This window comes from Erythrolamprus reginae, chromosome 6, assembly GCF_031021105.1.
Source record: "Erythrolamprus reginae isolate rEryReg1 chromosome 6, rEryReg1.hap1, whole genome shotgun sequence".
In the NCBI taxonomy this organism is placed as follows: Eukaryota; Metazoa; Chordata; class Lepidosauria; order Squamata; family Dipsadidae; genus Erythrolamprus; species Erythrolamprus reginae.
The window spans coordinates 22,775,959-22,798,429 of NC_091955.1; the positions used below are offsets into that span (position 1 = coordinate 22,775,959).

The 22,471-nt window shown below is 38.2% G+C and overlaps 1 protein-coding gene across 1 annotated transcript; it reads right to left on the minus strand.

Annotated features, from left to right (window-relative positions):
• Positions 1-3,259: 3,259 nt before the first annotated feature.
• On the minus strand, positions 3,260-22,445 carry MLC1 (modulator of VRAC current 1). The gene is made up of 14 exons (XM_070754727.1): positions 22,428-22,445; positions 21,160-21,269; positions 17,746-17,884; positions 16,728-16,911; positions 15,888-15,977; positions 13,007-13,060; positions 12,814-12,915; positions 11,575-11,676; positions 10,036-10,107; positions 9,832-9,948; positions 7,620-7,676; positions 6,365-6,487; positions 4,857-5,024; positions 3,260-3,785 (listed from the first exon to the last, which is right to left on the minus strand). The coding sequence occupies exons 4-14, from the start codon at positions 16,905-16,907 to the stop codon at positions 3,711-3,713; spliced, it is 1,140 nt and encodes a 379-aa protein (XP_070610828.1). The 5' UTR covers positions 16,908-16,911; positions 17,746-17,884; positions 21,160-21,269; positions 22,428-22,445; the 3' UTR covers positions 3,260-3,710.
• Positions 22,446-22,471: the final 26 nt, after the last annotated feature.

Here is a 22,471-nt window from a genome sequence, read left to right on the forward strand (position 1 = left end):
CATTTCTATGCAGAGTTTAGAGTTATTATCAGCAAGATATTCTATGATTTGAAAGTAGAATATGAAAAAGCACCACCTTTGCCAAATGACACTGCGTATCTTCTAAGGTCTTATCTCACATTCCTTATTATTGAAATTATGGATGAATGGGACCCGACATTACTTTTTTCAACACTGACTTCTAAGCCATAAAATAACTCGGCCATAAATTTGGTTGATACACTTCTTTATCCTTTTCTTGGACATAATCCATTTTTTAAAAATATTCTTGAACTCTTTTCTGTTCAAATCTTTTTCAATTATAATTTAATGACACTAATTTCATAGTATCTTCTTTTGTTGTACATTAGCTCCCATCAGAAAAATCTAGCCCAAGAATCAAAGTGAAATGATTTTATTTATTAAAATGTTTCTTTACAGTGTTTAAATGCATTACTGTAATACATTGTCCAAATCACTCAAAAGGGTCGGATATTTTCCAGCTATTAACAATCAATAGCTCTTTTTTTGCCACATTTACTACACTTAGTGCCATTTATTAAACTATTATAAGACCATCATATTAAAAATATGATTTGGTAAAGAAATGGATAATTAAGGTTAAAAACTGAACACTGAAACTGTTTCAGTTTTAACACACAGACCAATATTAAAGTTGTGTAATATAAAATAAACAAGTTGGGAAAGAAGAAAGCTGTTACTATATTAGAAACCATAAAAAAGAAATCACTTGTCTAAAAATATGGCTACCTCTCCACAGTCCCAATTCCTATTGACAAATGTAGCTGCATTTTTAAAATCAAGGTTGTTGGCTAAAGTAAAAAAAAAAACATACCTGTATTTCAAAATTGTCTGTTTAAAAAGAGTCCTGGTTTCTTGAGCTGATTCTGCCTTATATTCTTGAGCATTTATCAAAGTAGTAGATTGAACACAAAAGTAAATAAAAAGCATGCATCTCCATTTACTCATCACACTAAGCTGCAATTAATAACCACGTGAATTCTGGATTTCTGCCTCAACCAAACATGACCATTCATTTTCTTCTTTTAATTGATTGCACTATGTCAAAACCACACTATGATTATGTATAATCTATGAATGCAGGATTGTGTGTTCCTGTGATCAGATCTGCAAGTGACAGTTGACAATTGTGAAACTTCTGTGATTTTAGTTAAAGCACACCAATCCAATGACTAGAACCGACTTGCAATAACGATTTTTATTTTATCCAAAAGTAAAAACAAGTTTAACTTTAAAAATAAACCATCAGCAAAAGATTATGGGTAAAATGTATTTGTTACAAACTTGCATAAATTTTATATCAACCAAATACCAGTAATTGTATTAGTTTCTTGCAATAACAAAACTAATTCATAGTTATTTGCACTAACTTTCATATAGTCAAAATATTTACAGTAACACCTCGACTTACGAATTTAATTGGTGTCGGGAGGAAAAGCAATTAATGCGTGCAAGCCCAAAAATCAGAAACTGCCGATCCTCCCCGCCCCTTTGCCATGCATGTCATCCTGCATGCAGGATGCCATGCAGTCAGGAAGGTCATCCTGCTCCCCCCCCAGCCAAAAACACAATGGCGGTCTGCCGCCGCCCGCGGAGCAATGGGAAGCTGAAGCTGCCGGCGGTTTAAGCCTCCCTTTGCTGCATGCTGCTTCGCCCTGCCTGTTGTCCTGGGCGAAGTGCTGGGGGGAGGGAGTTAGGAAGGTCCTCCTGCTCGACTGTCATCCTGCATGCCTGTCCACCTTGTGTGCGCCGCAGAACGGGACGAGCTAGCGATGCACGCCCCGCTTCCCCCACCCTGGCTGCGGGCCGTCCGCGCCGCTGCCCCCGCTCGGTCGGCGGCCCCGGAGAGGCAGGAGCCAGGCGCTGGCCTGCTTTTTGTCCCCCGCCACTGCCACCACCTGCGAGCGCTCTGCCAGGCGGCTCCAGGAGGGAGGGAGGGAGGGAAGCAGAGCGGGGCGGCAGGCGAGACGACCGCCTCTCCGCTCACCAAGCGCCGCGGGGAAGGAGGGAGAGAGAAGCAGGCGGGCAGCAGCCGCTTTACTGCTTCCCTTCCTTCCTTCCCAACCGGCCTCTCGAGGGCGGCAGCGGCAGGTTCCCGGCCTCGGAGCTAGCAGTGGGGGTGGCGGCCGGATCCGGCTCCCGCCGCTGATGCAGTTGCAGAGCCAAGCGAGGTGGCTACGGGAACAAAGCGCTGCGCCCCCCTGACAGCGTCCGGCGGCTTCCGAAGCGGCGCTGGGCGAAAGAGGGCGGGTGGGCAGCAGCGAAAGGTGAGAGGTGCCTCTTTCCTTCGCGCGCTCGATCTGCAGTGGGGGCGTCCTCGGCCCAAGGACCTCGGGGATCAGGGGCGAGCTTTGCCAAGAGGAACTGGGTGGCAACTGCACCGGGCTCGGCTGGGGGAGGGTGCGGGGGAGGGGGTCCTTGGCTTCTGCTGAGGGTGGGGGGGCGGAGGGATGCAGCAGCACCAGCAAGAAAGGAAAAAACAAATAGTGCAATAAACTGACAGGGGAGGGTGGAGGGCCCAGGCGGAGAGCCGGAGAAGGGGGCGCAGGGGAGGGGGTCCTTGGCCACCCCCACTGCTAGCTCCAAGGCCGGGAACCCGCCGCCGCTGCCCTCGAGAGGCCGGTTGGGAAGGAAGGAAGGGAAGCAGGAAAGCGGCTGCTACCCACCTGCTTCTCTCTCCCTCCTTCCCCGCGGCGCTTGGCGAGCGGAGAGGCGGTCGTCTCGCCTGCCGCCCCGCTCTGCTTCCCTCCCTCCCTCCCTCTGCAGACCCAGAGACAAAGGAGGCGCGGAGCGGGGGGAGCCGCCTGGCAGAGCGCTCGCAGGTGGCAGCAGTGGCGGGGGACAAAAAGCAGGCCAGCGCCCGGCTCCTGCCTTTCCGGGGCTGCCGACCGAGCGGAGCAGCGGCGCGGATGGCCCGCAGCCAGGGTGGGGGAAGCAGGGCGTGCATCGCCGGCTCGTCCCATTCTGCAGCGCACACAAGGTTGACAGGCATGCAGGATGACAGGCGAGCAGGAGGAACTTCCTAACTCCCTCCCCCCAGCACTTCGCCCAGGACAACAGGCAGGGCGAAGCAGCATGCAGCAAAGGGAGGCTTAAACCGCCGGCGGCTTCAGCTTCCCATTGCTCCGCGGGAGGTGGCAGACCGCCATTGTGTTTTTGGCTGGGGGGGAGCAGGATGACCTTCCTGACTGCATGGCATCCTGCATGCAGGATGACATGCATGGCAAAGGGGTGGGGAGGATCGGGAGGCTCAAGCCTCCTTCGGTGGTGGTGGCCGGTTTCTGATTTTTGGGCTTGCACGCATTAATTGCTTTTCCATTGATTCCTATGGGAAACAATGTTTCCTCATACGAACTTTTCACCTTATGAGCCTCCTCCCGACACCAATTAAATTCGTAAGTTGAGGTATTACTGTAATTAACAATGGTACTGCTTAAAATAACAGCTTGTAAATAAAGTCATTGAAATTAAGATGAGCTAAAATCATATACATGTACTATTAGAACAATATGTTACTTTTATAGGATGCTATTGTTTATTGATAATATTCTGCCACAAGAATTGTTTTCAAGCCATTCTGGTCAATGGAGTTGCTATGAAATTAATTGCTTTGCGTCTAATACCACAGCTCTTGTAAACAAAGATTAATTAGCCCTAAAATCTCCCTGGTTCAGTTTCCCTAGTGCAGATTACTGAGCCATCTGCACTACAACCGCTTTCCAAGCTTTCTCTTTGTCAAAATCCTTCAGGCTGTTAGTGGAGACCTAAAACAAACGAAGAAAAAAAGATGTAAGGGAATAGAACATAAAACAAATTGCAGAAAAATATGTAATAATAATGGATCATGATTTGGTGAATTACATAAATTGATTATACATTTCTATGATTATAAATACAAGAATTCTGCAAGAGAATTTTAATCTTTTCTACTATTTTCCTGAACAAACCTTCTACTTGCTCTAATTTTGAACCACAATGTCAGCTTTTCTCCTGAGACAAATTTCACGACACCAATTCAATTTATAAAGTAGCATGTAAGGAATGCTTTAAAATCCTTTGCTATGTACTGCTTTAAGATTTCTGCTGCATTCATAAGATACAGAAGAAATCTAAGCAAAAGTCTGGCTCATATTGTTTGATTCATAAATACATGTGGCAATAAGTGAACAGATATAATTGCATATAATATTTTAAGGTATTCTTATAATCCATAAAAATACATATATACCAATAAGATAGCTTAACTTTTCATATTTACTTATGTATATATGAGATTTTGCAAATATAAATTAAGCAAGAAAAATATTTCTGAATCAAGTGATTTAAAATTGTATATCAGAAAAACAAACAGAATATAGTGGGTAATTTAGTAGGATTTTTTTAATCTCTTTGTGCCATGGACCACTTTATGAGTGGTAGAACCTATGAATCCCTTCTCAGAAAAATGTATTTAAATGTGTAAAATAATTGTGAAAATAACATTCATAGACCTCCAAGGGATTTAATGACTTAAGGCTACAAACTCATGAAAGAGAGCGACAACAATATCAAGGGATAAATATGACCAAGTTCACAGGTATCCTGGGAAGGGGGGGGGGATGCTGTCTTAAGTAAACTAAAATTTGGAATTGATCTATGAAACAGATGTTGACTTTATTTCTGCTAGATATATACACATGCATATAGAAAAAGAATTGTAGATGTAAAGTATTCTGCACATTTAAATGAATAATTATGACAAGCTCTGAATATCAACATTCAACAATTTTGGGAGGAATAAGGTTTAAATTATCAACAATGTTCTTTATGAAATTTAATCTGTAAATATTGCTCACCTCTGTTGTTTTGTATTCTTGTTTGTTTGTTAGTGGCCCTGCCCATAATGAATCATGCATTTTCATTTTTGCTTTAAAATTTACACAGAGTATGACTGTCCCAGTTGTCAAAAAAGCTTGAACCAATAGCATCAGCATTAGAAGCAAGAGTAGCACATCGTAAGATTGCTAAAAGTAACAGATATACAAAGCTAGTTTTAATTATCTTAAACATTATATACTTTTCTATCTCAAAATGTTACTTTTGCCAGAGGCATTTTGGTTGGTTGATTGATTGGTTAATGGCTTTGAATCAATATTGATTCTTAGTGACTGTCTGGACTAGTCTTGCAGGATTTTTTTTAAATTATATTTTGGAAAGTGGTTTGCCCTTGTCTGCTACCTAAGGTTGAGAGAGTAACTGGCCCAAGGTCCTCCTGCTGGCTTTGTGCTTAAGGCAGCTCTAAAATGTAGTGTGTCCTAGTTTTTAGCCTGAAACTTTAACCCCTACATCAAATTGGCTCTAGATGGGTGTATTAGGCTCTAGCAGTTTTATACATGGCAATTGAGATTCAAAGATCATTCATTTTTCAAGTTGCACAATTAAAAATTTTCTTGTTTCTGAAGGCTAGTTTGATATCTTTTCTTATCATTTCTTAACAAGAGGTTCACGATGAAACATAAGTACTCATCAATATTTACTTACTATAAACACACACACATGCATATACTTATATAAGCTGTTGAGTTTTTACATGTTAAATTGAACATTTAGATTGTCATTTAGTTTGTCTTTGTCAATAAAAGAAGAGTTTCTATCATGTAAAAAATCAAGGAAGTGGCTTATCTTTATTTGCTTTCAGAATTCAGCAACACAGTGGTATAATATATTTAATCCAAGGAAGAGAAATTAGGAGTAAATTTGATATTTTTAACAGAGTTTTTTTAAACTCAGATCATTAAGCTTTGGTACAGGCAACACTCTTTCTTTTTTCTTTAGCTGAACAAATAGAGGTCTCATATAGTAACATATTTAAAAATTACAAAAACTAATTCATGTTACCATAGCTGGCAAGAAGAAACTTGTGAGTGATTGAAATTCTTTCCTGAAATGACTGTCTTTGGCAGTATGCAAATCTGTGAGCAAATATTTTCCCTGGTGATACGTAAATTGATGTTAATCAACTGATAAATATCTCTAAAACATTACAAAAACAATAAATTGCGCATTCACTAGTCTTGACTTGGTCTCCATCAGTTTCTCTAAAATTCTGCTTTAACCGGTAGACCTGCAGCCAAGTATTTTCTGGTTAATTTGTTAGTTTTTTATTTAGCTCCTGGCTCACATTTTCTAACTGTAATCTCCAAAATTCTTGTAATATATCATTTCTATGAATTGCTACTTCTCTTCCAAAATAATCTAGAGTCACATTTGTTTTAATAAATTATAGAACTTATTTCATTAGAAATCAGAATACTATGACCTACACAATATTCATACAGATTTAGCTTAAAAATATAAAACATACTTGAATTGTTGGTGGATAATTTTTAATCATGTCCACAATGCGCATTATACTGAAAGACAAGTATCCTGAAGCTGTGAATAACAAGGGTGATGTAATACTGCTTATGGCAATAAGAACTTCCACCTAAATTAAAGATAAAATTGTGAAATATACATTTGCAAAGAACATATAATCATAAATGTGTCCCTTTTTATGTCATCAGAAGTGTTATACTATAATTTTTATTTCCACAAAGATTTTAACTAACCTATATTCATAGAGAAATGATAGATGAATATTAAAAATTAACAGATGAATTTTTTACATATTATATTAAAATATATATTCAAAGTTACTAAATATCCAGAGAAAATGTGGCTGAAAATAGAAGTCAGGATTTAGTACTAAACTCAATTAAAGTTCTGACATCATTCACTGCATGACAAGGAAGTACAGTAATATACATTGTGACTGGACTAAAACTTTACTTATCTTGCAAGTTCGTACATATCTGGGCATGCAATGGATGTTGTTTTGCATATGTTATTAAATTATTTAAGGTGTCCCTGTTTTTAATATGTTAATGATGTCTGAGCAAGATGGGGGGAGGAATAAAACATTAACATTCAGGGCAGCCCATTCAATATCCCATTCCTTCTCTATGTGCATCTACATTGCAAACATATTCAAAGGAGCAGGGCTTCAATCAGGCAATTGCCACTTTGATATTTTTTTTGACAGTTTCCTGCTAGCCTTTATGATAACAAAAATTACAAAAGAGGTGCATAACTAAGAATGTAACAATGAAGCCATACACAAGAACAAATTGAAAATAGAAATAATAAAGTTTGAAACTGTATATTGAATAAGAAACAACTGAAACAAGTATTGAGATTTTAAATAGTTACAAGAAATGGAGACTGAAATGTTTGGAGATGAAAAGATATGAAACCATTTCGTCCCACTAATCATATTTGGACAAACATATTGGTTTGTCCAAACATAAAATCACACTCAGCCAACTTTTTCAGCAATTCTTGTGAGATCATTTCCCACATGGCCCCACAAGAGGCTTATGAAATATACTAGAAAGATAACTTTTTGCTCAATGAAAAGGAAGATCTCAAACAGTTCAGCAATGCCTTCATTGGACCAATATGCATCTTATGAAAAATACATTTGAGATTAAAAAAAACCACAAGGCTAATAATTTTTGGTTTAAAGGATTTAGAGGCTTGTGTATGTTTTCATTTAATTATTTTAACAATGTACTCACCAAGCATTTGCTTGGATATTCAGCAGTAACATGACTTGCAATAGCACTAGGAAAACACTAAGAAAAGAAATAAATGTGACACCATGTTCAGAGTATAAGAACCCTCGAAAGCTATATTTCAAGAGAATGTCAGACCCTTTTGTAATTTACATCCACAGCTTTGGTTTTTGTACCCAAGCCCAAAAATATCATGTCTAGTTGAAACTTTTCTACTCTTGACCTGGGATGAACTAAGAACAAATCTTTATTATATATAAAGACTCAGGCCACTTCCAACAACAGATTGACCTCTAGGCAAATGAAGGTATAAGCCATTCTTAAAACCTTAAATTTCAACTGACTGCAGGTAGCCATCAACTTACTATTGTTCCTTTGATGGTTTGGAATTAAGATGGCCTTGGAAAGGATGACTGTACCACCATCACCACCACAGTCATGTGATCACAATCTGAGTGCTTGACAACCTGTTCAAATGTACAACCAGTTGCCAAGAGCCTCATGACCATGTGACTATATTTGAAGTCTTCTCTGCTGGCTTTTTCCCCAGAAAGTCAATGGGGAAGTCAGCAGGGAAGGTTGCAACCTGCTGCCATTTGCCAAGAGGACTCCCTCTCACCTCTGGGGGCTGGCTAATAAAGCTGCCTACTGAAGGAAGCCAAATTCCATTGACAGGATACAGAAACAACCTCCACTCCTGCATCCTGCCAAATGAGTTCCCTTCCGCATATGCAGGAGAGCTCAGCTCCTTTGGTGAGATACTGAAACGGAACTCAAATATTAAAGATCTGCAGCGCATTCCTGCCGCCCACCAAAGGAGCTCCGTTCCGTGCATGGATGAAGGAAGGGAAGCTGAACTTAGAAACATAGAAACGTAGAAGATTGACGGCAGAAAAAGACCTCATGGTCCATCTAGTCTGCTCTTATACTATTTCCTGTATTTTATCTTAGGATCGATATATGTTTATCCCAGGCATGTTTAAATTCAGCTACTGTGGATTTACCAACCAGGTCTGCTGGAAGTTTGTTAAAAGCATCTACTACTCTTTCAGTAAAATAATTCAGTAAAACTTCTTCAGCAAAAATTCAGTAAAACCTCTTCAGCAGGCAGTTCTTTCAGCCAGCTCCCAGAGACAGAGTAAACCAAACTCCAAGCAATGCAAGGCAATGCAGTAAGGTAGAATGTGGGATGCCTCAGGCAGGCTGGGAAGGCCCTGGAAACCCAGGGCATGCCATACATGACTGTGTCTTTGCTCAAAAGATGAAAATCCTGCTTGAATTTCTGCATGGAAGATTTTCAGTTCCAGGCTCTCCCCCACCACATGAAGTACTCCACTTTCCTGGGACAAGGGTTTTAAGTAATAGTAGTAGTAGTAATAATAATAATAATAATAATAATAATAATTTATTAGATTTGTATGCCGCCCCTCTCCGAAGACTCAGGGCGGCTCACAACAACGATAAAAACAATATTATAATGGCACAAATCCAATATTAAAAAACTAAAAACCCTATCATAATTAAAAACCAAACAGCACATACATACCAAACATAAATTATAATAAGCCTGGAGGAAAGTAAATTGAAAATAGATGGAAACTACCTACAAAGGATATGGATCCCTTTTCATTACTTTGTGGAACACTGGGATACAACCACGTATCTATTTTGTAGAGACATGTTATTACAAAATATTAAAGGTAGTTTATAGATAACATAAAAACATATGACAGTAATTGTTCGTGGCACCTATAGTGCTTGGGTGGAAAGATGACAATAAATGGACGATAAAAAATTGGTGCAAATATATGGCGGATCACATTCACTATGAAATTATGGAAATTAGACTACATAATTATAATGAAGGGAAATTAGCAGCAACAATGAGGTGGGGGGAGAAGGTTAAAAATTATATATTAACAACATCAGTAAGCGATGCAAATGTAAGAAATAAAATTCAATCACTCTATAAAGAATGAACAATGTAACCCAGAGACAAAGCAAATGAAGGACACAAAATTGATTCTTCCCTGGTGAAGGGGTTTTTTTTTGTATGGTGATGGTACACTTATGTTTTCTGTTTTGTTTTTTGTAAAATTCTTTAAAAATCAATAAAAAATTATATATATTTTTTAAAAAGACAGTAATTGTTCGTTGCTAATAATAATTTGTAATGAAAATAAATATAAGCTATATTCAATTGAGTGCTACTTACAGCAACTAAAATCCAAAAAAAAGTGACTGAAAGATACGGGCCAGAAATTAGCACATCCATATGCAAGGCAATTATTCCTCCAAACACTGCAGAAATTCCAATAATTACTTCCACCACCTTAAAATAAAAATAATATAATTGGAATTAGGTAATAGTAACAAAGTCCTGGAGGATTCTTTGAGAATGATAATACAATTTCCTTACCGAATAGGATTTTAGGATCCGTATTGGGAAGTTGACATTGTTCAATGTACTGGTAGTATCATAAATAATTGTCTAAAAGGGAAAAGATTATCAAAATAAGAAAGCAACAATAGCAAACATTAACATACTGTTGAAGCTATTGACAGATAGAATTATAATGTTAAGATTTTACCATGTAATACATATATATATATTGTTCTGTCGGGCTCTCTGGTAGAATCCTCCCAAAAATTCATAGGTACAAATTTCAGACACACACATCTTTGAAAATTCAAAACAATGTCCTTTATACTGAAAATTCACTTAAACTAAGCCCTCTTTTGGGATAGCAAAGAGCACTTGTCTCCAAACAAACTGGTAATTTGTACAAGTCCCTTATCAGTTCTGGGATACTTAGCTTGAAGCTGTGAGGCAATTCACAGTCCTTCTGTTTTCACAAAGTGGAACACACTTTGCCCTGGTTTAGTTTCAAAGTGGGGAAAAATCAGCACACGAAAGGTCCAAGTCAATAAAGCAGTCACGAAACACAACGATCAGATAATCCTCCACAATGGCCAAACCCACAGGCTGCTATTTATATCAGCCTCACTAATTACCACAGCCCCACCCAACCACAGGTGGCCTCATTTTCTTTGATAATAATCTTCAAACTTAATGTAAACCGCTCCAAACATGACTGCAAAAAATACAACTTTAGTAATCGAGTGGTCGAAGCATGGAACTCATTACCAGACTCTGTAGTGTCATCCCCTAACCCCCAAAATTTTACCCTTAGACTGTCCAGTTGACCTCTCCAGATTTATAATCTTTTATTGATGTTACATTACTATGAGTATATCCTCACAAACATTATGTACCAGACAAAACAAACAAATAAATAAAAATAAATAAAAGTGCCCTGCCTCAGGTAAGGCACCTCTGAATTCACTCTTGATTGGTTAAGTAAAAGATACAATTAAAAATATAACTTTGTTCTACTTCCGAATTATCAACAAAATACTGTAGGGATCACAAACCGCTTATAATATTTTCAGAATGCAATATGTTATGTATCTGTATATGCTAGTATAACTACAGATGTTGCAAGTATTGTATTATGTGAGGTTTGAGATACACAAGTACATTCACAACAAAATTACTGTATGGTTGGAGACTTAACGTTTAAGAAAAATGTATTATTTCAAAAGAAAGAAGCAAGTTTCGGACCTTAAGATCAGTCACATAGTTGTTTACAAAAATATTATGTACATATAAAAATACTGAAAATGTGTTTCATACATTTCTATAAGTTATACTTAAAAGAAAGTGTGACTCAAAGAATAAGTTCCAATAGCATAGACAGAACAGTATATTGATTTTTTTTAATTAATAGGGAATATATTCTCCAAATCATCATGTTGATATATGTTGAAATAAGGCAGTTGCCTCAAGCTAGATAGGTAGCATGCAAAATACATACATGCATGCATGCATGCATACATACATACATACATACATACATACATACATACATACATACATAGTAAAAGTTAGCCTTACTCTTTTTTCCCTGCAGCATTCCTCATTAGATCTAGCAGATATTATTACAGTAGTTGCCATGAAAACCTCGAGCAGAATCAGGAGAATCAGGTTGAAATTTATCTGTGGATAAAATGTTTCAAATAATTTATATTAACATAAGTGTATTGATATAATTATTGTCATATATGTTTTAGCATAAGGAAGGAGTCCATCTGTTTTCCAAATATAGCATTATACAAAACAGCATTATGCTATTTATCTTTTTATTTACATATACAGTTGATTACAAATTTGAGGCACAAACATATCCAATCATGTATAATTTAGGTTAAAATAATATCAAAATTATAATTTAAAAAACTAAAGTATATCTACATATGTGAACACCAGTAATATCAATTACATTAGACAAATATTCCAAAGCCAGGGAGGTGGGAGACATTTTAATATCTCAGTCCCCATGGAATAGCCAGATTTTAAGGTCTTTTCTAAAAACCAGTTGAATGGCAGAATTTAGGTTTTTTGGAGAAGGGATCAGACAGATATTGTGCTGTCTACGGGGGTCGATTTTTAAAATAGGATGAAAATATTGATCTTCCTTGAATCTTTATAGAGAAAGCACTAGAGGAGCATGTGGCTTAGGGATTCTATGAAGCCATCTATCTCCTCAGGGACATAAGCACTAAAAAAGGTCTTTTTTTATACCATCCCCACAGATCTAGAGTTCTGTGCATCTAATGCAGGGGTGTCAAACTCAATTTAATTGAGGGCCACATCAGGGTTGTGTTTGACAGGGGGGGAGTTGTGTGTGTGGCCAGGGGGCATGGCCAGCTCAATGTCACTCATTGAGGCTCTGTTTTCATCTGCGACGGACTCCTGCAGCCATCTGTCAGTGAAAACTGAGCCCAGGAGGGCAGCAAGTGTCCCTCCCAACCACCATTTTCCCTGGCAGAGAGTTGCAGGAAGCTGTCACAGACAAAAACAGAGTCTAGATCTGCACATGGCCCTTCCAAGCTCTGTTTTTGCTGGCAAAGGCACCATGGGCCATTCCTTTGCTGTTTTCAAGGCGAGCCCATGGGCCAAATCTAAGCATCCTGTCACCGGATTCAGCAATTTTAATGAAACACAGAAGTGGATGAAACAGTAATTATATTCTATCTAGCCTTTACTTAATGATCAAAAAATACACATCAAATCTTTTGTTAGAACGTTTGACTGATTTGTTCAAATGTTCCATATCTGTTGTTTGCAACTCACATTTATTGCTGTAGGGGTTAAGACAAGCTTGCATCCAAACCAAACTAAACATGTTGTTGTAATAGCAAATGTTGAAACAAATAGAAACTGAAAATCAGGTATCTGTAAAAACAGTAAAAACATTATTTTTCTTATTTAATTAAAATAATACATGAATAATAGATTACTCAACTTTCTAAACTTAAAAACTTACCACATTAGCTTTGCTTCTGGCTATAGTAAAACACACTGCTGCTGAGGGAATACACTAGGCAAAAACATTAAGAAAATAATATTTTTTTCATGTTAGTGTGATACTTAATATGATAGAAAAATCAAGATCTATTCAAACTACTGAAATCTTGTATCACTCACTTAAGTTGGGGGGGGTAATAATTAAATGAGATACCATCTTTAAAAATTATGCAAAGTTGTTTTAACAAAAGGTTTCTAATCAAAGATATAATTTAGATATTCTTGTGGACTTTTGCATCTTAAAAATAAAGACAATCTCATCTTCTAATAGCTATAGGGACACAACCTTGCAATGTTGTATTGTGCTTTACTCCAGGATATTTTTCAGCACCCGGTCCAGCTTGTGACCCTTGAATTCTCTGGTGATTTTCATAAGCAGGACTGACTCTGCTTACCCTGACAACTCTTGCAAAGTGCCACCATCTGCTGAGATTTTACACATTATGTGATGATTTAAAGAGATTACTGGCATGCACGCATGCACGCACATCCGCGCGCACACACACACACACACAGTGTGTGTACCTGTGTGTGTGTGTACCTGTGTTTCCCAAAAAACTAAGATTGGATCTTATTTTCTTTTGGGCCCCAAAATAAGAGCTTTGGGGGGGGGGGTGTCTTACAGGAGGCCTACTTCTTCTGCTTGCTTGCAGCACGACAGGAGGCTGAGAGACATGCTGGTGCCACAGCCAGGGGGTAAGATGGGGGCGTAGAGCTGCCCCACACACTCTGCACTGGCTTACCTCTGGGCCCTTGCAGCCAGGCCATCCATGCCAACACCTGACTCACAGCTGCAGCACCATCATACCACTCAGCCTCCTGCTCTGTATGGCCACAAGAAAGCAGAAGTAGTGGGCTGGTAGCCAAGCAGGCTCCTGCTGCACATAGCTACCAGTGTTGCTGCTGGGAGACAATTATCAGGGTGTGGATGACTGGGCAGCACCACAAGTAACCAGACGGAATGGTTCTTTCCCCCCAGTTATTCTCTATACTATTCATATTGTCTTGTATTTTTGGTTATGGATTGCATCAGTAGAGGCCAAGCCAATTTCATTGCATATTATGATGTACAATGACAATAAAGGCTATTATTACTAATAGCCAGCTGCAGGCTATTATGTAGGACTTAATAGCAAGAATTATAATAAGAAAATGCAATAAACAAACAAATAAATAAATAAAATCAAGTTTACTTCAATGTAAACGTTGCAGTTCTTACAGGTATTCTATGAAAGGAACATAGATGGGGCCTATCTTTAATACCTGTATCATTCCCATCTGGTTTCTGGGCTACAGCAAAAATTCAGAAACCCTTCTTCTCAGTTCAAAAATATCTGAAGGGAAAGTTTCCTTCACATTAAGTTCTCATCCAAAATATATTCATGAGAATAGCAACTAGAACCAACAACCAGAACAAACACCAGCTCTACCAACTCTAATTTCTTGTGGAACCAGAGAACACTTACATTAATTTGGGGGGTGGGGAGAGTCTGATTTTTTTCTGAAATTGCTAATAATAACATTTCATTGCAGGACCTATTTATATTAAAATGTATATATAAAATAATTTAACTTTTATTGTGGATGACTATATCTGCTTGGGTGAAAGCAAAAAAAATGCCACATTTATGGTAAATAATTTATCGATCATCAATAAGCAAGGAGCTAAGGAAGATACAGTGATCTCTCGGTTAGCGCGGGGGTTACGTTCCAAGACCTCCCGCGCTAACCGATTTCCGCGTTATACTGGATGCGGAAGTAAAAACCACCATCTGCGCATGTGCGCCATTTTTTTCATGGCCGCACATGCGCAGATGGTGGAGTTTGCGTGTGGGCGGCGGGGAAGACCAAGGGAAAGTTCCTTCAGCCGCCCAACAGCTGATCTGCTCCGCAGCGCGGAAGCAGCGAGGAGCCGAAGATGGGGTAAAGGCAAAGGGGAAACCCCATCTTCGGCTCCTCGCTGCTGCCGCGCTGCGGAGCGGATCAGGTGTTGGGCGGCTGAAGGAACCTTCCCTTGGTCTTCCCGCCGCCCAGGCAAAGGGGAATCCCCAAGATCGCTTGCCGCTTGCCGCTTTGCAGCTTGGAGCCTTGCTTCGCCTCCTTCGCTGCAATAGGCAAGCGGCAAGCGATCTTGAGAAAGAGAGAGAAAGGAGGGCGACTTGCCAGTCCACGCCCCCCCTGGATGAATAGCCTCGCATGGCCCCAGCGCCGGGCTCCGCTGTTGCCTCCGCCCCCATTCGGCTCTGCAGCTGAGAGGCCTTCCCGGCAGAGCCCTCCCCAACAGCTCCCGCCGCCAGCGCAAGAAAGAAAAGAAAAAAAAATCCCCAAAAGAGGCAGGCACAAAGCGGGGGCACAAGGGGAGCTGCCCGGCAGAGGTTGCTTTTTTTCTTCTCGTGGGCAAGTGGAGGGGGGGAGAGAGAAGGGAGGAAGAGAGTGTGAGAGAGGAAGAAAGAGAGAGAGAAATGATAGAAAAAAGGGGAGAAAAAAGAGAAATGAGAAAATGATTGAAGCATAGTGACAGGAAAGAAAGAGAGAGACAGAGAAGTGACTCTTGGTGATGACGTATGACGTCATCGGGTGGGAAAAACCGTGGTATAGCAAAAAAAACGTGGAGTATTTTTTAATTAATATTTTGTGAAAAACCGTGTTGTAGCGTTTCGCACTAATCGAGACCGTGCTAATCGAGGGATCACTGTATACATATACAGATTGCCATATAATTTTCAGTATAGAGAATTGGAGATACAGTAAATGTGTAAACTTTAATTAACATTAAGTAATTAAATTGCAATTATAATTCAAATTTCCATGGAGCCACAGCAATGCTGCAGAATGCTTACTGAACCTGCTGCACAGCGCAAATAATCCATTTCAGTGGGAAAAACATTCCCCAAATAAAGAGAAAAGCCAGAGGTAACAAGAACACAAGTCTGAAATATAAAAATAAGACAAGCAATATATTGATAAAGTTATACAACTAAGCAATATAAATTTGAGAATTATTATCCAAAATATCTGGCAGCAATATAAATGTACTTGTATTTTACAAAGAAAGAATACATATGAAGAAATAAACTGTCCCAGAGATGTTTTTTAAAAGGCAATTGGACTTTCTTGGGGAGGGGGGTGTCTTGAAAATGTTTACCTTCTTATCCAAGAACTTCACTCTTCAGTTCTTCAGAACTTCAGGTCTTGAAGAAACCTTTTGCATGAGAAGGGAAATGTTTTCAAGAAAAACCCCCCAAGAAAGTCCTGTTGCCTTTTGAGAAGCATCTTTATTTTAACGGGTCATCATGGAGTTAATTCATAGGAAGCATTGCCCTATGATTAAATTGCACTGTAGCATAAACCTTTTCCAAACTGCATTGACCTGCTGAAAACAAATTTGTGCCTATTATTTTCTTTGAAAGCAATGCCAGGAGAAAATATAAAAAGGGTGTAACAAGTGCTTCCCCCCCACCCCCTTTTAGACAACAGGCAATGAACTTTCTGCTTTTACCAGGAGTTGTAATGATCCTTTCTACAAACTTTGAAATTATTTTAAGTGAAGGACTACATATAGACTTAAACTGCCTATAACTGAGTTAAATAGATGACAATGTAATAATGTTTGTTTTCCATGTATATAAAAGCAATAACTAGCTAGACTAAAGTAGAACTGAACAATTTCTTGCACTTACCCCCATCAGTAATGAATAAATCCATGTTTTATAAAAGAAACAAGGATTAAATTTTTTGGAGAGCTGAAGATTGCTAGATTTAATATCTGGAACATAACTTCCATTCTGTTGTTTTCCACGTTCCAAAGTTGGCATCCTATCATAACTAAATTCTTCCCTGTAAGATTCTTCCTTTGTCATAATGCTTTAAAGAGATAACAAAATATCAATTTTCATATATTTTTCAAGTTATGCCTTGTGTTTACAGAAATATGTATTTTTTTAAAAGGTGAGATAAAGATCTAATAATAATGACAAAGAGCCCTGCTTCTTTTAGTATCTACAGATTTATTATGGGATATTACAAATCTAAATATACATATTACCTCACACATTGCATAGGAATGTTCAAAATATTAACCTCTCAGCCCAGATTTATTTTATAGATGGTAAATTTTATCCCTATTTAAGTATTAAGATTAAAGTTCCACATCAATTTGTTTTGGCCTAAGGAATATTTATTTATTTATTTATTAATAGAGTTGAAAGGGACCGTTAGGTCATCGAGTCCAACCCCCTGCCTGAGCAGGATAATAAATTATTTAATAAATTTATTTCTAATTTTAATTAACTATACTTTAAAGTACTTAACAATTTTTTATACTTTGTAAAACATTATACTGTGAAACTAAAAAGTGGTCTCTAACAGTTGGTGTAAATTGGAATATATCTTATTAGATTTGAGTAAATGTCAATGTATATGCATAATTTCTTACTAAAGATTAATTTTATCATGAACTGAGTAACTATTCATTTATAAACTCTTTGTAAGTTTTATTTGGGCAAAGTACTAGAAAAATGGCATAAGATCTTTACTGAATCTGGTATTTCAGTTGTAATTATTGCGTGACAAAATACTTTCTTCTATACATGCAACTAATCAATGGTACCCAGTTAAATTATTACATTATTTACAGCACAGACTGATTACTACAACTTATCGATGCATATATCAGCCCTGCAAAAAAGCCATACATACCTTAAACTGAGAAGTTTAATAGTCAACTTTGAAGAGTTTGGGGAGTAAAGCTGTCTGCATACTTTGTTATAGTCTCACTGTGTAATGATTCATGCACCCTTTGAAAATTTTTCTCTTCCACTTTGGCTTTCAACAGGGTCTATTCATACAAGAACAAAAGCACAGCAAAAAAACTCAGGCAAGGGAACATAAAAATGCCAACAGAATGTTAATGAAGAGAACATACTACAAAACTACTACACCATATTTTCTCAAAGTTTTTCCATCATAGTCTTCATGAACAACTTCAAGGTAAAATTCCATATTGCTGAGAAGTAAAACATAATGTACAACACAACATATATTAAACAGTATAATTGTTTATCATATTCATGTTATGATACCGAGAAATTATCATTTCAATCCAACTGTGTCTAATGGACTGACTGAAATCAAATATGATTGTGTTGTCCTAGGCCATATCATTTTTTACCACAATACAAATAGCATTGAAGAAAGAGGATCAAAAGAAAAAAGGAGCCAGGAACTTAAACATGGACAGTGATTTGTAGGTCAAAAACTCAAACATGCCCACTTGAGAGTATCATTAATTCCAAATGTCTTTTCTTTCATTAAAATTAAAGGTTAAAAACAAGATTTGAAAATACAAGCAGTATTATTAATCAAGATTTTGATTTAGTCCTTTAGATAAGAACATTGTATGAAATGCACACTTCTATATATTATACATGTCTAGTTTTGTAAAAAGAAATTCAGAATAAAGATCAATATATATTCTCTCATACAGAATATTATAACTTTTGTTTTATGTAATCTCTACTGCTCTACTTGTTAAATTAAATTCTATTAAGAATGCCAGCTTCTCTTAAGTGACTGGCACAGTGTTAACTGGAATGATGACATTTTGTACTGCCTTAACATTCCTTGCAACTAAGAAACAACTCCAGCATAGAAGTCTATGCTAAAATTAAGAGAAAAGTATTTTGAGACACTATTTTTTCTTGGTAAAAATGAAATAGATGGGCACAATTATAATATCTAGCTTTTATCTGTAGGCAATTGTTTTCAAGTACTGAAATGTACGGTGGTACCTCTACTTAAGAACTTAATTTGTTCCATGACCAGGTTCTTAAGTAGAAAAGTTTGTAAGTAGAAGCAATTTTTCCAATAGAAATCAATGTAAAAGCAAATAATGTGTGCAAACCCATTAGGAAAGAAATAAAAGCTTGGAATTTGGGTGGGAGGAGGAGGAAGAAGAAGAGGATGAGGACAGTCGCTGCAGAAGGAAGAAGGTGAGGTGAGAGGAATAAAAAAAAATCCAAAACTTTAAGGCTTAAAAAAAAAGAGGGACTCGGAGGTGGTGAGGAGCATGCGCCTCCCATATACCCGGCGCGAGGCTGCCTCCCATACACTGCACCAGAGAGAGAAACTCAGGGGGAATGGCAGGAAACTGGCCGGGCCTTCATGCCGCTCTCAAATTTCCTGGGGAATTTTTCCAGGCTTGGGTTCTTAAGTAGAAAATGGTTCTTAAGAAAAGGTAAAAATATCTTGAACACCCGGTTCTTATCTAAAAAGGTTCTTAAGTAGAGGCATTCTTAGGTACAGGTACCACTGTACTATCCAACCTATATCAGACTTACATATACAGTACATCCAAGTTGTAAACATACATCAGATATGGTGCAAAACCTCAAATGGCCATTAGATAGCAGCCTACATAAAGTAGCTCAAACTCTTGTTGTGTCAACATAGCCATTTAAAAGCCATTTCACTTATTGTACTGTCTTTTGTACACATTTCTCCACTGTGCATTAAGACCTGCTCTCAACCATCGTTTCAAACATGGCTAGTAGTAAGGGTATCTATAGAGCATGGCTTTTAAAAAGAACTTCAAAATTGTCATTGTAATTTGACCAAATATCTGCTTGTTTTTAACTGTGGCACCACACACACACAAACCAGGCAAAGCTTAGATTCTTACTTAATGACTACTTTTTTGACTCATAAGACAACTCTGGTTTGCATCAAGTTAGGGCAATTTTTTTCAGCCAATGAACTTTGCAGCCAAGATCTTTTGATGAATAGTTTCATAAATTAGGGATGCTCAATCATGAACTCTCTTCATCATAAAGCAAACAGATAAGTTTGCCCATTAACAGTCCATCAAGTCATTTAGCTATTTCTACTTCAGTATATCTTTGGCCTTTTCCCCTTTTGTTCTCCTGAGGAGAAACATGCATTTCCCAAGAAATCTGAACTTTAGTCATTCTCTATTTCCATTTTCCAAGAATACCTCTGTAGTTTATATGGAAAGCCGAGGAAATATTGGAAATATAAGCTACAGTTGAATTTGGTACTTTGTATGCATAAAACAGAAAACATGTATTATTTTGAACTTGAAACAAATCATCACATTCCAGCAGTTCTGCCAAAGTCTTTCTGACTGGCCACAGTTCAGCTGAAACTAAACCTGGAAATGTTGGGTTATGCTGGGTTTCAGTCAAAACCAAGTCTGGAGGATTCCAGACAGATTCTACAATAGGTTGGCAAGGATACCTTAATTTTTCTGCTCTATAATTGTGTGCTGGCTGCCCTCTATTTCTATAGTCCTTTCCTATTCCTTTATGTCAATGGAAACTGTCATTGATGCCCTACTATGGCATATTTCACCAACCAGTCTGCTTCCCAATCTTCCTTTCTTTCCTCCCATCAGCCACAACTGATATTTTTGATACTTGCAGTCAGCATTTCCACATACACTCACTCGGTTTTTCTCACTTGTTCCTCTGCCCCTACTAAATCTCTTTATTCCAAAAGTCACACTTCCATTGATATCCTGAAAAAAAAGTCATTTTATTCTGCATATGGACCAAAAGATCAGAAAAGTATATTTTGGTTTGTGTGTAGAACATTCTGCACATTCCCAGGCTAGGCTTTGCAGTACTTATTTTTTTCTTTTTCTTTCTTTCTCTCTCCTTCCTTTCTTCTTTCCTTTCTTATTGTTTCCTTATTTATTAAAACTAGATGGAGTAAGGAATTGTGCAAACACAGAAAGTATACATAACCTTGTTGACGATGCAAGCAAGTTATAACATGGATGATCTGCTATAATTTAATCATGTTCCGTGCTCTGTCAATCATAATTTAGGGTACAGCAAGGATGGAAAAACCTGATCAATTTCATCTGGTTTTGCAAAGCTAAATAAGATCGATTGTTTAATACTTGCATGAAAATACCATGCCTACAAACTAGAATAGACAAGCCTCCTGGAAAAGGGCAGGGCAAGCCATCTTTATTGTGTCAACAATAAACCTACATCGTTTCCTCCTAGGGGGTGCATACCAACGCCTCAATGACAAAGCAAAGTAGCCCTCTTTGACTTATTTTGACCCACGGAATCCCTGTATGCTTACATCCCGAGTCTTTACAGGATTCCTGATACTTCGATCGACTGAGGCAAATGCAAGGTGGAAATGGTGTCCTCATCAACCTACCAAAACATACCAGCACTGCCTTTAAAAATCTGAAAAAGAAAATTGCACACTTTTATATAACATGTATGCGTGAAAATATAAAAGATGTACATCTTGTGTAAGAGATACTTATGCATATGAAATACATACTATGCGCGCGCACACACATTGCTTTCCAGTGCATTTGTCTTCCATTACAATTAGGAGTGGGGTGGGGTAGGGTGGAGTGGAATGGGAATAGAATAGAATAGAATAGAATTCTTTATTGGCCAAGTGTGATTGGACACAGAAAGAATTTGTCTTTGGTGCATATGCTCTCAGTGTACATAAAAGAAGATACAGTATATTTGTCAAGAATCATGAGGTACAACACTTAATGATTGCCATAGGGGTCAAATACGCAATGAGGAAGCAATCAATATTAATCAAAATCTTAAGGATACAAGCAGCCAGTTACAGTCAAATAAGAAAAACAAGAAATCCCAGAAGAAATCAGCATGGTTGCACAAAGATCTCTCTGATAAACAGAAAGACAAAAGGGATAAGTCATACAGTCCTAAGTGAGAGGAAATGGGTATTAGGAATGATGAGAAAAAAACTAGTAATAATAGCAGTGATAGCAGAATATAATTTTATTGGCCAAGTGTGATTTTGCCTTGGTGTACTGTATATGCTCTCAGCGTACATTAAAAAAAGATACATTTGTCAAGAATCATGTGGTACAACACTTAATGATTGTCATAGGAGACAAATAAGCAATGTAGAAACTATCAATATTAATAAAAATCTTATAAATAAAATAAAAAAGCAGTGCTGACTTAGTAAATAGTTTGACAAGCGTTAAGGGAATTATTTGTTTAGCAGAGTAACGGCGTATTGAGGCCGTAGTCCCACCCTTGGGAAGAAAACTTGAGGTGGGGAATCAGCCGAGCCGAGGCTCCACTTGGAAAACGGGGGGGGGGGGGGCAAGCGAGGCATCGAGAGGCTTTAATGACTTGGGGAAAGCTCTGAAGGCATTCGGGTGGAATATGGTATCTGCCAAACCGCTGAAGACAAATATGGGAGGGTGGGTATGTGTGTTTGTTTTTGTGTGTGTGTGTGTGTCGAGACTGGAAAGTGAAGCGGGGTTTAAATTAGGAAAAGGAAAAGGGGGACACCCTTTTTCTCCCGTCCCTCCCTCCCAACTCCTTACACATCCCTCTCCTCACCAACCGCCGCCTTTAATCTCGCGCGCGCGCATGCGTACCAGCGG